At 35.1% G+C, this 13,204-nt stretch overlaps 1 protein-coding gene across 1 annotated transcript in view; it reads right to left on the reverse strand.

The window, feature by feature from the left end:
* Nucleotides 1–1,858: 1,858 nt before the first annotated feature.
* Nucleotides 1,859–13,204, reverse strand: part of LOC137626718 (uncharacterized) — a 24,529-nt gene continuing 13,183 nt past the window's right edge. The window contains exon 4 of the mRNA XM_068357727.1: nucleotides 1,859–5,012. Within this exon, the coding sequence (XP_068213828.1) occupies nucleotides 4,840–5,012 (173 nt within the window). The 3' untranslated portion in view covers nucleotides 1,859–4,839. The remainder of the gene's footprint in view (nucleotides 5,013–13,204) is intronic.

Here is a 13,204-nt window from a genome sequence, read left to right on the forward strand (position 1 = left end):
CATTTAATGAGGCCTAGAATCACGGCTGGAGTTCCATACAGTTTTCTTTTATTCCCACAAACATTTTAGGTAAGAAGTAACACCAAAATAACTCTGCATTTCTTTAGGAGTCTTCGGATTAAATTCAGTCGGGCGTTAAAATTTTTGTTGTACTGAAATTCATCGACTTACAATCTTAATAGGTTCCAAGAAGCTGTTTATAAGTCGAATTTTGTTGAATTTTGTTAAAAATTTGCATTAAAATAAAAGGTATATAAATGTCTGGCAACATTTATTCCAGGATTTTTACCATTTTAAAAACGGACATATTGACGTAAAGGAGTGATATTACGGTTACCAACCCGTAAAAGATAATCACAAAGTATGGTGGAATTATGGTCGCCCGTATTTTATTGAAATACGGCTGAGAACAGTATATTTTTACGGGGAGTTTCCAATTGAAATTACGTTTTTTTAATAGTGTAGGGTAAGCTTCACCTAACTTACTATACATGCCTGTGATTTTCAGCTGCATAAGTCAACAAATAGTCCTGTTTCCTATTGCAAATGTCGTCTTGCTTACTGCATTGAATTATATTATATTTTTTATTACAGTATTTTCATTATGAACTTTTGATACATTATCTGAAATTCATGATTTTAGTTGGATTTATGTTGGAATCCCCGAATGCTTGTAAGTTGAGGACCTTCCGTACTGTGTCTTGGTTCCATTTAGGTACTCTGAGTTCTATGATATTAAATGTTCCTGGCGTTTAGATTAATCAATAGGCTCTCTGGATCTAGTTTGTGGTTAGGCATTATACGAAAGATGAATGTTGATTAGTATGGTTAAATAACCTATTTACAACAATGTCCTTGCATGTTGTTCTGTTGGACTGGGGTTCGATACCCGTTTGAGCTCGATAGTTTCTAGTAGTGTCTGCAACCTCATCATCCTTATGAGCTAAGGATGGGGGTTTTTGGGGAGCCTATAGGGCTACCGCAGGAGTTAGAGAACTATCAGATAAGATTCAAGAAAGTAGACTGAGGTGGTATGGTCATGTCATGTGAAGAGATGAACAGTATATTGGGAGGAGAGTGATAGAAATGGAGGTACAGGGAAGGAGAAGGAGAGGGAGACCAAAGCGAATGTGGACTGTATCAAGGATGACCTTCGATCAAAGGGATTAACCGGTGATGAAGTGTGGGACAGAGGTAGATGGAGAAAGCTGGCTAGAAACATCGACCCCACATAAAAGTGGGGAAAGATACAGACCAAGAGGAAGAAGAAGATAGTTCTACTTGCTGAGTCACCAGCAGCCATTGCCTAGCCCTCCCTGTTCTTAGCTTGGATGAATAGAGGCTTTGAGTGCTGATCATATGTGTATATGGCCAATCACCATGACATTGCCTTGTCCATTGACTCTGCCATTCATGAATGACCTTTATAACCTTTGAACTTTGGAAATTAATAGGCTAGTGTAAACACAGGTAACGAGTTGATGTAACCTCCGCAGACAGTTTGCTCGTTCTTTTATTTCTTTTTGTTTGTTTTTGTTTTGTGCCCAGACAAGACATGGCCATGCTTTGAGAAACGTAAAACTCGTGTTTATTTTCAAATATCTACATATCAACTTTTGTGAAGTTGGACTCTAAATATGCAATTTGACTTGGTTGAGCATTTTCATATAGAAACCTCGTACCATATACAACTATATTAATAATTGTAATATATAAAACATTAGGTTTTTCGTTTATCCACACACATCTCAGGACCCAAACATACGGTCCTCTTGTTCTTACTAGAAGGAAGTAAGACTAATATAGTTATAATTGTAAGGTTAAGAGAAACTCTAGGACATTCCTTATTGGCGCTTTATTGCACGTGGTTTTACAAAGGCGGCCTAGGCAGTCTCAGCGTCTGCTCAGGCCTCTCTTACGTCTAAACAAAGGGGGCTGGGAGAGACGAGGGATGAAGGAGGGGACCATCAGAGCAAAATTTGGGGAACCAATTTTTATTATTATTATTATTGCCTCGTACCAGCAGATGTCTCTCGATTTCCCTTCCCGACTTACTTACCTAAACACTTACACATCAGATAATCGCACGTCATTGGAGATTTCCGATGCTTCTTCATCACATACACTCTTAAAATCACCACTTTTCTTGTACTTTATGACTAGATTGTTCTGTAGATGTATTAAGAAATTCCTACATTTACTTAAAATTCAAACATACAGTCTTGAGGTCTGACAGGTGAGCTTTTGCAATGATTTCAGTTCATCATATTCATCTAGACATCTGCCATGTTGCTGATCATATTGCATTAATGTTTTATACATCCTTTTTTTTCTATAATTAATAAGTCACTGTCTAATACCAATCATTGTCAACTGTCATCAGATTAACTATCGTAACGTCATCGCTCGCAAGCACGTACGACGTCGTCCAAAGCGTTCCGTCGCGTCCGTAAACCCTCGCCAAACATTACAAAACACTGGTCCCCCTAAGCTGATGAAAAATTGGGCAGTTATTTGAACTCCAGCCAGTTTCTCAAACATAAAACAAAGAGACTACTTTAATATCATTCACCACACACTCATTCTTAAGGGCTCGTGCTAAAGGGGGGAGGGCAGGCATGCCAAGGAGGATGAAGGCAGGAAATGAAGGTTGTCGTCATCATCTTTATGGCCCTCTGGGAGTTCACAAAGTAATGGAATGGTAGTAGGCTCGATTTAGCTCAAAGTGACAAATCTTTCACAGAGGGAACTGTGCAGTCTTCCAAAAAAAAAAGGTATTTACAGTTTTATTATTATTTTCTAGGGTTCATTATTGATTTTTTTTTGTCGGTTAGCCATAAAACCTCGCTATTCTAAACGGAAGAGGATGCCGTCTGTTGGATCACCTCGCAGATGACTAGCTGATCAACAGAAAAATCTTTTGAGGGAAAACATTTTTTCCCAGAGTGAAATAATAGGCGGTGACAGATGGCATCCACTTCCCGCATTCATCATAAACATTGACTAATATCTATTTTACATGGTACATATACACCGATAGTCGCAGACACGCAGTTTGAAGTATTTATTTAGTTATTTATAAGAGTATTCTCGTATCATTAAGACTAGAACTATCATGAATGAAGTCCATTTTGCAAAAAACACCGTTGCAAAACTCACGATTTCAATAAGAAACACTTGGAGGAACTTGAAGATCTGTACTGGTGGGAAAAATATACAGTGAAAGAGAGAGATTAGTAAAGGACAGGTGAGGGAAGGAAAAGGGGGTTCTGGTAGAGCACAGATATAAACATTGTAAACAATTGGTAATTTACATGTTTGGTTGTACAACCCTTGTACAAATACATCTCGTGGTTTCCTACACTATTGCGGGCAAGAGTCTCGGAATCACACCACGCTTGTGGCCGCGAACAGCCACGCCCAAACCGGGCTGTATCAAATCTTATCAAACAGTTAAAACTAGCTTTCAACCCTGATACAACACAACAGTATCATTAGTTCAAGTGAGACAGAATTTTAGGTTTTGCTTAACACTCCTAAGTCATGAGTCTCTTGAGAAGTTTCAAAATGGCTCGTTTTTAAAGTTTAACATAGTGGCTGCAAAACATAACATTTGACCACAGCTAAGCTAATAGAAACTCCCAATTAGATCCAAGTTTTGTTTTACGTAAAAATCCAAGGTACCCTATTCTATACCGGTATATGTTACAGCTGATTTATCAATAATCCTTTGTGATATAAATAAAAAACATATGGTTTAGAGGCAGTTTGATATGACAAAGGGGGTTATTACCAACTTTAAAAGTGAGCTATTACTTATGCGCTAATACCAGTAATGACTTCAATAATACATTACTTTGGAATCATGACTAGACTTCTTGATACATTGATTGTGCACTGCGCATTTAGTAATGTGTCAACGTCAACGGGACAGTGGAATACGTCTCAATGAAATAAAGCTGAAAGAAATGTCATATTTGGAATGTGGAAGAAGCTCTCATTTGCTCTAAAAGATAGAAATCGAAATGCTTATTACACATACGAACGTCAGAAATACCTTACAAAAAAGCTATTCCGAAAGGGAGAAAGTATCGTGACGTGGGCGGCAGCTGAAAGGGATGAGCTAAGGGGCCTCGTGGAGGAGCTGTTCCGTTTCGGGATCAGACACCCGGTCTTGATCGTGAACAGAGTCCTGTGGATGGAGGTGCTCGTGGGAGGAAAACTCCTGCAGAGTCCTTGGGTTGGCTTCGTAGTCACCCAGGGAGCTGTGGCTGAAGTCTCCCTCTAGCTGGCCGTAGGCCTCTGAGACTGGAGTATAGGAGAGGCCTGGGTGTGAGTGAAGAGGCAATAATGGTGGTGGGTATACTAAAGAAGTCTTAGCCTCTCCTGCGCTACTATCCTGGCTCGAGAGGTTGCACCCTCCTCCCATTAAACTGCTGTAATCTTGAAGGTGAGACGGGGCAGGACTCGTTGCAAATTCTGACCCGGTCTCTCCAGGCCTTCGGAGGTTGTTCGTAGCGCTGCTGTTACTACTGCTGCCACTTCCGGCTTCGTACTCCGAGGGCGTGTGTTCCGTCTCCAGAGAGTACGGCGGATGGCCGTAAGAGGGGGCGGTCGCTGAAGCGACGGACGCTGCCGTCGCGTGGTTTGAGGTGTGGCGCGACCCATGCTCAGTGTTGGCAGCGCTGGACGTGCCCTGCAGCGTCTCGCCGGCCGAGTACCCGTAGTAGTAGTGGTAGTAGCTGGAGTAGTAAGACGGGTAAGCGGCCGCGGCTGCTGCTGCGGATGACGATTGGTGGGCGGCGTTTCCAGCGGCTGCGAGAGACCGCAGGTGGACGTCTAGGTTTGGTACTGAAGCATGGGCGCCGACAAGTTTGGGTGATGAGTGGTATTCATGGAGAGTGCCGTGAGGGACTTCTTGTACCAGTCCTCGTCTGCGGCTGTCTGCAGCCCCGAGAAGCAGGGCGAGGCCAGCCCCTTCTTGTACCAGTCGTCCTCCGTCGCCATACCTGCTGGGGTCAAAACATGTACACGGGTCATAACATAAATATATCCGCTCTCTTCAAAGGCAGTTGATTAATTTACAACGGGTTATAGTTCATTGATACTTTAGTTAAACTGAAACAGATTCTAGTGTTTTGGTTCTCTACTGAAAATGTGATAGGGTATATTTTATTGGCACTTTAACAAAACTAAAACAGATTATAGATAAATTATTCACTAATACCATGACAGATTATGGTTTGTTAGGATTTAGGTAAAAAAAATAGTTAACCCAACCATATTCAATGACATTAAACTACCCATATTCATCATCATAAGCCAAAATGGTAATAGTTTCAGTAACCTTAGGCCCTTCACTTATAAACAAAAAATTTTTAGTTTTCAAAATGACCCAATAAAGTGGGCTTATATTGATCAAAAGGTCATGCATATAATAATCCTATTATGTTGAAGACTTTTATGTATATATCTTAAATGGCTAAATATTAATCCAGTACAGAATTCGCTTTATAAATTATATTATTATTATTGCTATCATCATTATTATTATTATTATTATTATTATTATTATTATTATTATTATTATTATTACAAGTCAAACTGTAAGTAATTCAGTGTAGGAAAATATGAATACAAAAAAAGAGAATAATAAGCGAGAGAAAGAATTACAAAATTCCCTTATGCATACTTTGTTCTTCATTACATCGTTGCAGGTTTCTCTCTCTCTCTCTCTCTCTCTCTCTCTCTCTCTCTCTCTCTCTCTCTCTCTCTCTCTCTCTCTCTCTCTCTCTCTCTCTCTATATATATATATATATATATACATATATATTATATATATATATATTTATATATATATATATATATGTATATATATATATATAAAATATTATATATATATGTATGTATATATATACTATATATATATATATATATATATATATATATATATATATATATATATATATATATATAAGTAAAACAAATCCACTATTTACAAAAAATAAAATTTTGAGTTTATTTTATTTATCACGTACACGGAAAGTTGTTTTAATGTTATATATATATATATATATATATATATATATATATATATATGTGTGTGTGTGCGTGTGTATATATATATATACATATATATATATATATATATATATATATATATATATATATATATATATATATCCGTTAGGTAAATGTTATTGTGGAAGCTGTAACCCTGCTGATTACCACTCAGCTTCCATAACTCCCATTCTGTCCATATTGGTAAAACGTCTAAATGTGTATACAATTTACCTTTTGCAATGGGTTTATTACACGTGATGCCTTTCCTACAATTCTAAGGCTGTGCATAGTTCGTGATTGGCCTTTGACCGCGTTAATCATGAGGCCCTTGTTTTCAAACTCAAACAGTTGGAAGTGGGTGGGTCGTTTCTTAGCATTATTATTTATTTCCTAAGTAATAGATCTCAAAGAGTTGTTGTTGATGGGCACCATAGTGAGTATAGGAATGTGATATCCGGTGTTCCACAGGGTAGTGTTCTTGGCCCATTACTTTTCATACTATATACACATGACATTTGGTTTGGCCTAGAAAACAAGCTTGTTGCATATGCAGATGATGCTACTCTCTTTGCATCAATTCCATCCCCTGAATGTAGATCTGGGATTGGTGAATCCCTTAATAGAGATTTAGCTAAAATTAGTGCATGGTGCAAATTATCGGGTATGAAGTTGAATCCTAACAAAACTCAAGTATGATTGCAAGTAGGTCAAGGACAATGGCTCCTCAACACCCAAATCTCAGCATTGATAATGTCTCTCTGCAAATTCTAGGTGTGATTTTCTATAGCTGATTTACATTTAAGAAATACATTCGTCCGTGTCTTCTTCATTTGCACAAAAAAATTGGCCTATTGAGAAAGTCTTTCAAGATTTTTGGTGATCAATCTATTCTGAAGTGTTTTAATTCTTTCATTCTACCTTGTTTTGAGTATTTTTCTCCTGTCTGGTGTTCAGCTGCTGCTTCTCATCTTAATGTGTTGGACAGAAACTTACGATCTATTAAATTTCATATTCCTGATCTAGATATTAATCTCTGGCACCGTCGTTCAATTGGTTCATAATGCTGAATGTTGCATATGCTCTTTCAAAATTCTGACCATCCTTTGTATTTAGCTCTTCCCGGACAGTTCGTAATATTAGGTATGCAGTTAATTCTAATAGCCTGGCCTTCTCCATCATGAGGCTCAATACCACATAGTATTCTAGAAGTTTTATTCCAGCTATGACCAAGATGTGGAATGATCTTCCTAATCGGGCAGTTGAATCAGTAGAACTTCAAAAGTTCAAACTTGCAGCAGTCGTTTTTATGTCGAACAGGCTGACATAAGTCTTTTTATATAATATAAATGAAAGATCTGTTATAATGTTACTGTTATTAGAATATTTATTTAAATTTTTATTACTTCTTGTATAGTTTATCCATTTCCTTATTTCCTTTCCTCACTGGGCTATTTTTTTTCCTGTAGGGGGCCTTGGGTTTATAGCATCCTGCTTTTCTAAGTAGGGTTGTGGCTTAGCTAGTATACAGTGTGTATATATATATATATATATATATATATATATATATATATATATATATATATATATTTATATATATGTGTGTGTAAATACATATACTGTATATATATATATTATATATATATATATATACATATATATATATATATATATATATATATATATATATATATATATCACAAACACATATAATGTATATATATAAAATGCATATATATAGATTTGTACATGTATATATATATATATATATATATATATATATATATATATATATATATATCACAAACACATATAATGTATATATATAAAATGCATATATATAGATTTGTACATGTATATATATATATATATATATATATATATATATATATATATATATATATATATATATACATATATATATATATATATATATATATATATATATATATATACATACAGTATATATATATATATATATATATATATATATATACATATATATATACATATATATATATATATATATATATATATATGAATAATAAAGCCATATTATTTTTGCGTATCTCAAATTGCAATAGATTATTATTTCTACTATTGCAAGTCTAATTGATTTCCGTCATTGGTATTATCATCATCAATGTTATTATATCTTTCATATAAAATGATCATATGATCAGAATTTGAAGTTGAACTTATTCAAAATAATAATAATAATAATAAAAGTAGACCATTTTGTCCACCCGATTTATATTAGGTATAAATGAAATTTCTCCGCCAGACAAGTACAGGACGCGTTGGATTCCCCTGGGAGCAGTGGCTGGTACGCCTACTAATAGCTAGAGAGAGAGAGAGAGAGAGAGAGAGAGAGAGAGAGAGAGAGAGAGAGAGAGGATAAATTATTTCAAATATCAGCCGTAATTAGAAAGGAAAGGTATATCTCTCTCTTGGTTCATTTCCGGAAGAGCTTTGGCCGACACAGGCAAGACACGTATCATCTCTAGTGGAGGCGGTGTTGTCAACTCCTGGGACGTGCAGCGTTGCCAAATCTCACTCGCAAATAAACAATATTAAAGATTCTAATCACTTCAACTTATTTAATTGCATACAGAACCTTATTAAATGTTTAATTAAATAATTATTCATCTATTTATTAAGAAGTTATAGGATTGGTGATTAAATATATGGAGAAATATAGGTTTTCTCAAAGTCCTGAAATCGTCAGTGGATTGGCAACGCTGCTTGGTGGGAGGGGCAAGTGGGCGGGGCTTATAACCGTTGCTAGGGCTACACGGTTTAAGGGCGTGGCTATCCTTGACAGGTTAGAGAGAGAGGGAGAGAGAAGAAACTGACCAGTTATTTGTTTCCTTTTGCGCTTGATTTGACCTCTTTTTTATGTCCTTTTTTTTATTTGTCTTTTTTTTGTCCCTTTTTTTTTGTAGTTTCCCGAATGGTAGACGGAAAAAGTTTGTCTGGGGGAAAGAGAGAGTTGCATTGTGATAGGGATTTCCCCCTTGGCCTTTTTTTTTTCCTTTTATTTTCCTGATGGGAAGGATATGTGGTTCTCTCTCTCTCTCTCTCTCTCTCTCTCTCTCTCTCTCTCTCTCTCTCTCTCTCTCTCTCTCTTTATAATATATATATAAATGAAAATTTCATTGTTTATACTAATACTTGTATACAGAGGATATATATATATATATATATATATATATATATATATATATATATATATATATGTATATGTATATATATATATATATACACAAACACTCACACTCACACTCACACGCACACACACACATACTCTTCTTGCTCCTTACTCAATACTTCATACCTCTGATAGATAGAAAGATAGCTACGTAGAAATAAGATTTAAAATACATAGTATAACTAAGGTATTTATTTTTTTTACTTCTACTTTTGTTTTGGTATCTAGGCTTTTCATAATCTTATTTTCTTTATTTAAAAAAACTGTACATATGTATACACAACAACAACAACAACAACAACAACAACGACAACAACGAACGCTGTTGTAGTCTACCGTAGGACAAAGACTTCAGACATGTCCTTACTTATGTCTGGGGTTTGAGCATTTTCACTAGATCGCTGGGCAGTGGTGGGAGACTATAGTCTGATCGCTCACAGCAAACCAACCTAGTTTGGATGGTACTGAGTCGTACAGTTTTGCTGATCATGGCGATACACAAACCCTTTTCATCACGTTTAGGTATCCCCACTCAGATAAATGTTGTATCGCTTAGTGATAGAACATGGTTTAGAGGGAGAGAGAGAGAGAGGGAGAGAGAGAGAGAGAGAGAGAGAGAGAGAGAGAGAGAGAGTTAATGAACTAATTTAATATGACATAGTCACCGAAAATGACAGAACTATCTCATTAAATTATTATAAATCTCCAACTTAAAAAAAAAAAATATTCACAAAATAATAAAGAAAATATTAACAGAAACAGAAAAGGAATTGAAAACGCCCAGAAAAAAATAACTCATAAAAGCCCAGGAATTATGCAAAGACAGAAGAAAAGGATGGAAAAAAGAGTAATTATGCAGATCAGATGTTTTGAAATATCATTTTGATTTTTGGGCATCGCGCTTCGGCGCTTGGAGCCGGGAAGCGACGGTGAATCTGAGGCCAGGTGGTTTTGGGTACTTGGGCAGAATATGGTATTGGGGTGGTAGGTAGTTTCGATATTATAGGAAACTATGTAGGTTGTTCTAATCATTATTGGTATTATTTTGAGATTGGTCGATTTAATATTATATATATATATATATATATATATATATATATATATATATATATATATATATATATATATATATTATATATATGTATATATATATATATATATATATATATATATATATATATATATAATATATATATATATATATATATATATATATATATATATATATATATATATTATATATATACATATTTATATATATATATATATGTATGTATATATATATATATATATATATATATATATATATATATATATATATATATATCGATGTATATATTGTCTGTGTAGATAAAACTTAATATATGTATGTTAATAGATGCATATTTATATAAATATTTATATAATTTATATATTATCTTCCGGACACGCTCAGCGGCATTGCCAGACATATAACTACCTGGTCTCTCCCCCTCCCTCGGGGTGGGAGTGGAAGGAGTAGCCATACCCTGGGGAAAGTGGTTGTAGTTAGGAAAGGGGGAAGGGGTTGGGAAGGGTTTAAAATTTCGTGTGTATATCTACCTAAATATTCAGCCATGATTTGTGACGGGTTGCATACACTAGTAATATATATATATGTATATAGATAGATACATGCATAAATATATATACATATATATACGCAGTCATCACCTCCAATTTCCATGTAAAGTGGATTACCACAGGTATCGTACGGGAAACTCGCTGGAAATTGGTATATTATTGTGCGTCTCGCAGAGTTGACCTCTGTTTATTGCATCGTTTGTTGTTTGTGTATTGACGTTCGCTTCTTTGTCGGGGGGGTTTGTCGTAGTGGCAATCGTTTGTGCGCTATTGGCGATGTTTATTTTAGCGTGTGATGGATCTGTCTCAGCGTATATGCATTTTGTTTGTTAGTTTGGTTTCTTCCAGTGTTTGTGATTGTGTTTATGTTTTTTTCATGGTATGTGCATTCATGTGTTTGAAATTTATTGTTGTACTTGTTCATTGGTGTTTAATGTATCTACTGTGATGTGCTGTTTGTTTGAGTTCCATTTGTTTCGTGGATTCCAGCAGGGTTTGTGTATATGTTTGTGAGTTTCTAGGTTTTCTTGCATGGTTTGTTTGTCTGGGCTGTATTATATGTTTGTGCATTTGTGGGTACATATCTCATTGGACTCTATATAAGCGTTTGTGAGTAAATTGGATGATGGTGGGTTTCCTTGTCTTAATATTAGAGTAGTTAATTCTAATAATCAGGTCTTCTCCTTCATGAGGCTCAATACTACACAGTATTCTAGAAGTTTTATTCTAGCTGTGACCACGATGTGGAATGGTCTTCCTAATTGGGTAGTTGAATCGGTGGAACTTCAAAAGTTCAAACTCGCAGCAAATGTTTTTATGTTGAACAGGCTGACATAAATCCTTTTATAGTCTATATAACAAGTATCTGTTTTAATGTTAATGCTTTTGAAATATTTTATTTTAATTTTCATTACTTCTTATATCGTTTATTTCCTTGTTTCCTTTCCTCGGGCTATTTTTCCCTGTTGGAGCACTTGGGCTTATAGCATTTTGCTTTGCCAACTATGGTTGTAGCTTAGGTATTAATAATAATAATAATAATAATAATAATAATAATAATGTGTGTGCTTCATCTTGCAGTATTCTAGTGCTTGTGTCTTTATGCTTTCGTCAAGCCTTTGTGAGCCTGTTTATGGATTATTTAGAGTTTGTGATATTCTGTCTGTTTTCTCTTGCAATGTTTGTGCTTAAGATTGCGTTTGTATCTTTGGAGTTTGTGAATTTTAAAAGATTCATAACGAAACTGTTTGTGTGTTGTATGTGTTTAGGATGCGAAACTTTGCCTTTATTAAACTATGAGTTTGTGAATCCCATCTTTGCTAAGGATCTGAAATGGCTTGTGTTCGTTGGTGCGTTTGTGTCCTTTGCCAGTAGGCTTTGAAACTTTGTTTGTGCCCTGTCCGTGTTTGTGTGAAAAGTGTTAGGAGTTTTACAGCTAAATGCAACTGTGTTTGTGTTTCTGTAATGTTTATGGTGCTGAAATGATAGAGAGTTGAAGCCAAGTGTTTGTTCCATGTTTGTGACAGCGGGCGCATGATATGAGTAAGTATATTTGTCCTAATGTGTTTGTGTGCATGTTTGGTATGCGATCATATTCAAATGAAAATATATTTATCTATGTTTTTTGTATATTTATACTATGCATGGTTACTTTGATGTTTATTTTAGCGTGTTTGTTCTTGTTTGTTTTGTGGAATGAACGTTTGTTCGTTATGTTTTCTTTGTTCTTTCCAGAAAATAGATGGAAAGTTTGTCGTGTGTAGGCTATTGCGATTCAGAAAAGCTGTTTTGATCTTAACAACTGACATTTCTTACCAGACTTTAATGTTATCTGTTAAAAATAGATTATTCATTGTTTATTTTAATGTTGTGGTGACTATGAAAACCTATTATACATCAAATGATTATAATTATTGGTTTATCTTCCAGGTGTTAATTGTGATACAATGCGTAGTTACATCCACTTCTACCCGTAGCGGGGATTGGTAGACGGAAAAGTAAGTTCCATTATTTAAGATTTTTGACAAATGTTTTGTTACTCTAAAGCATTTTTCTTGTCAAATAGGACCGTGGTTTCCCTACTTATTTATGTCAATGGATTATATATGATTTGAATAGTTCTGAATTAAGGTTTATTCATCTATCGGTTCCCTGTGAGATAGTAGGCTAGTATGTTTAGGTCTTAGCCTAACGTAATGTAGGTTTATCTCAGTTATATTAGTTATACCATATATTCCAGTGATTGTTACTTTACTTTACTTTGATGGCTGCTTTTCCTGTCCCATACAGCAGGGGAACCCCGCTCTCTACAGGACCTCCACTGTCGTTTTA

This window comes from Palaemon carinicauda, chromosome 34 (genome assembly GCF_036898095.1).
Source record: "Palaemon carinicauda isolate YSFRI2023 chromosome 34, ASM3689809v2, whole genome shotgun sequence".
In the NCBI taxonomy this organism is placed as follows: domain Eukaryota; kingdom Metazoa; phylum Arthropoda; class Malacostraca; order Decapoda; family Palaemonidae; genus Palaemon; species Palaemon carinicauda.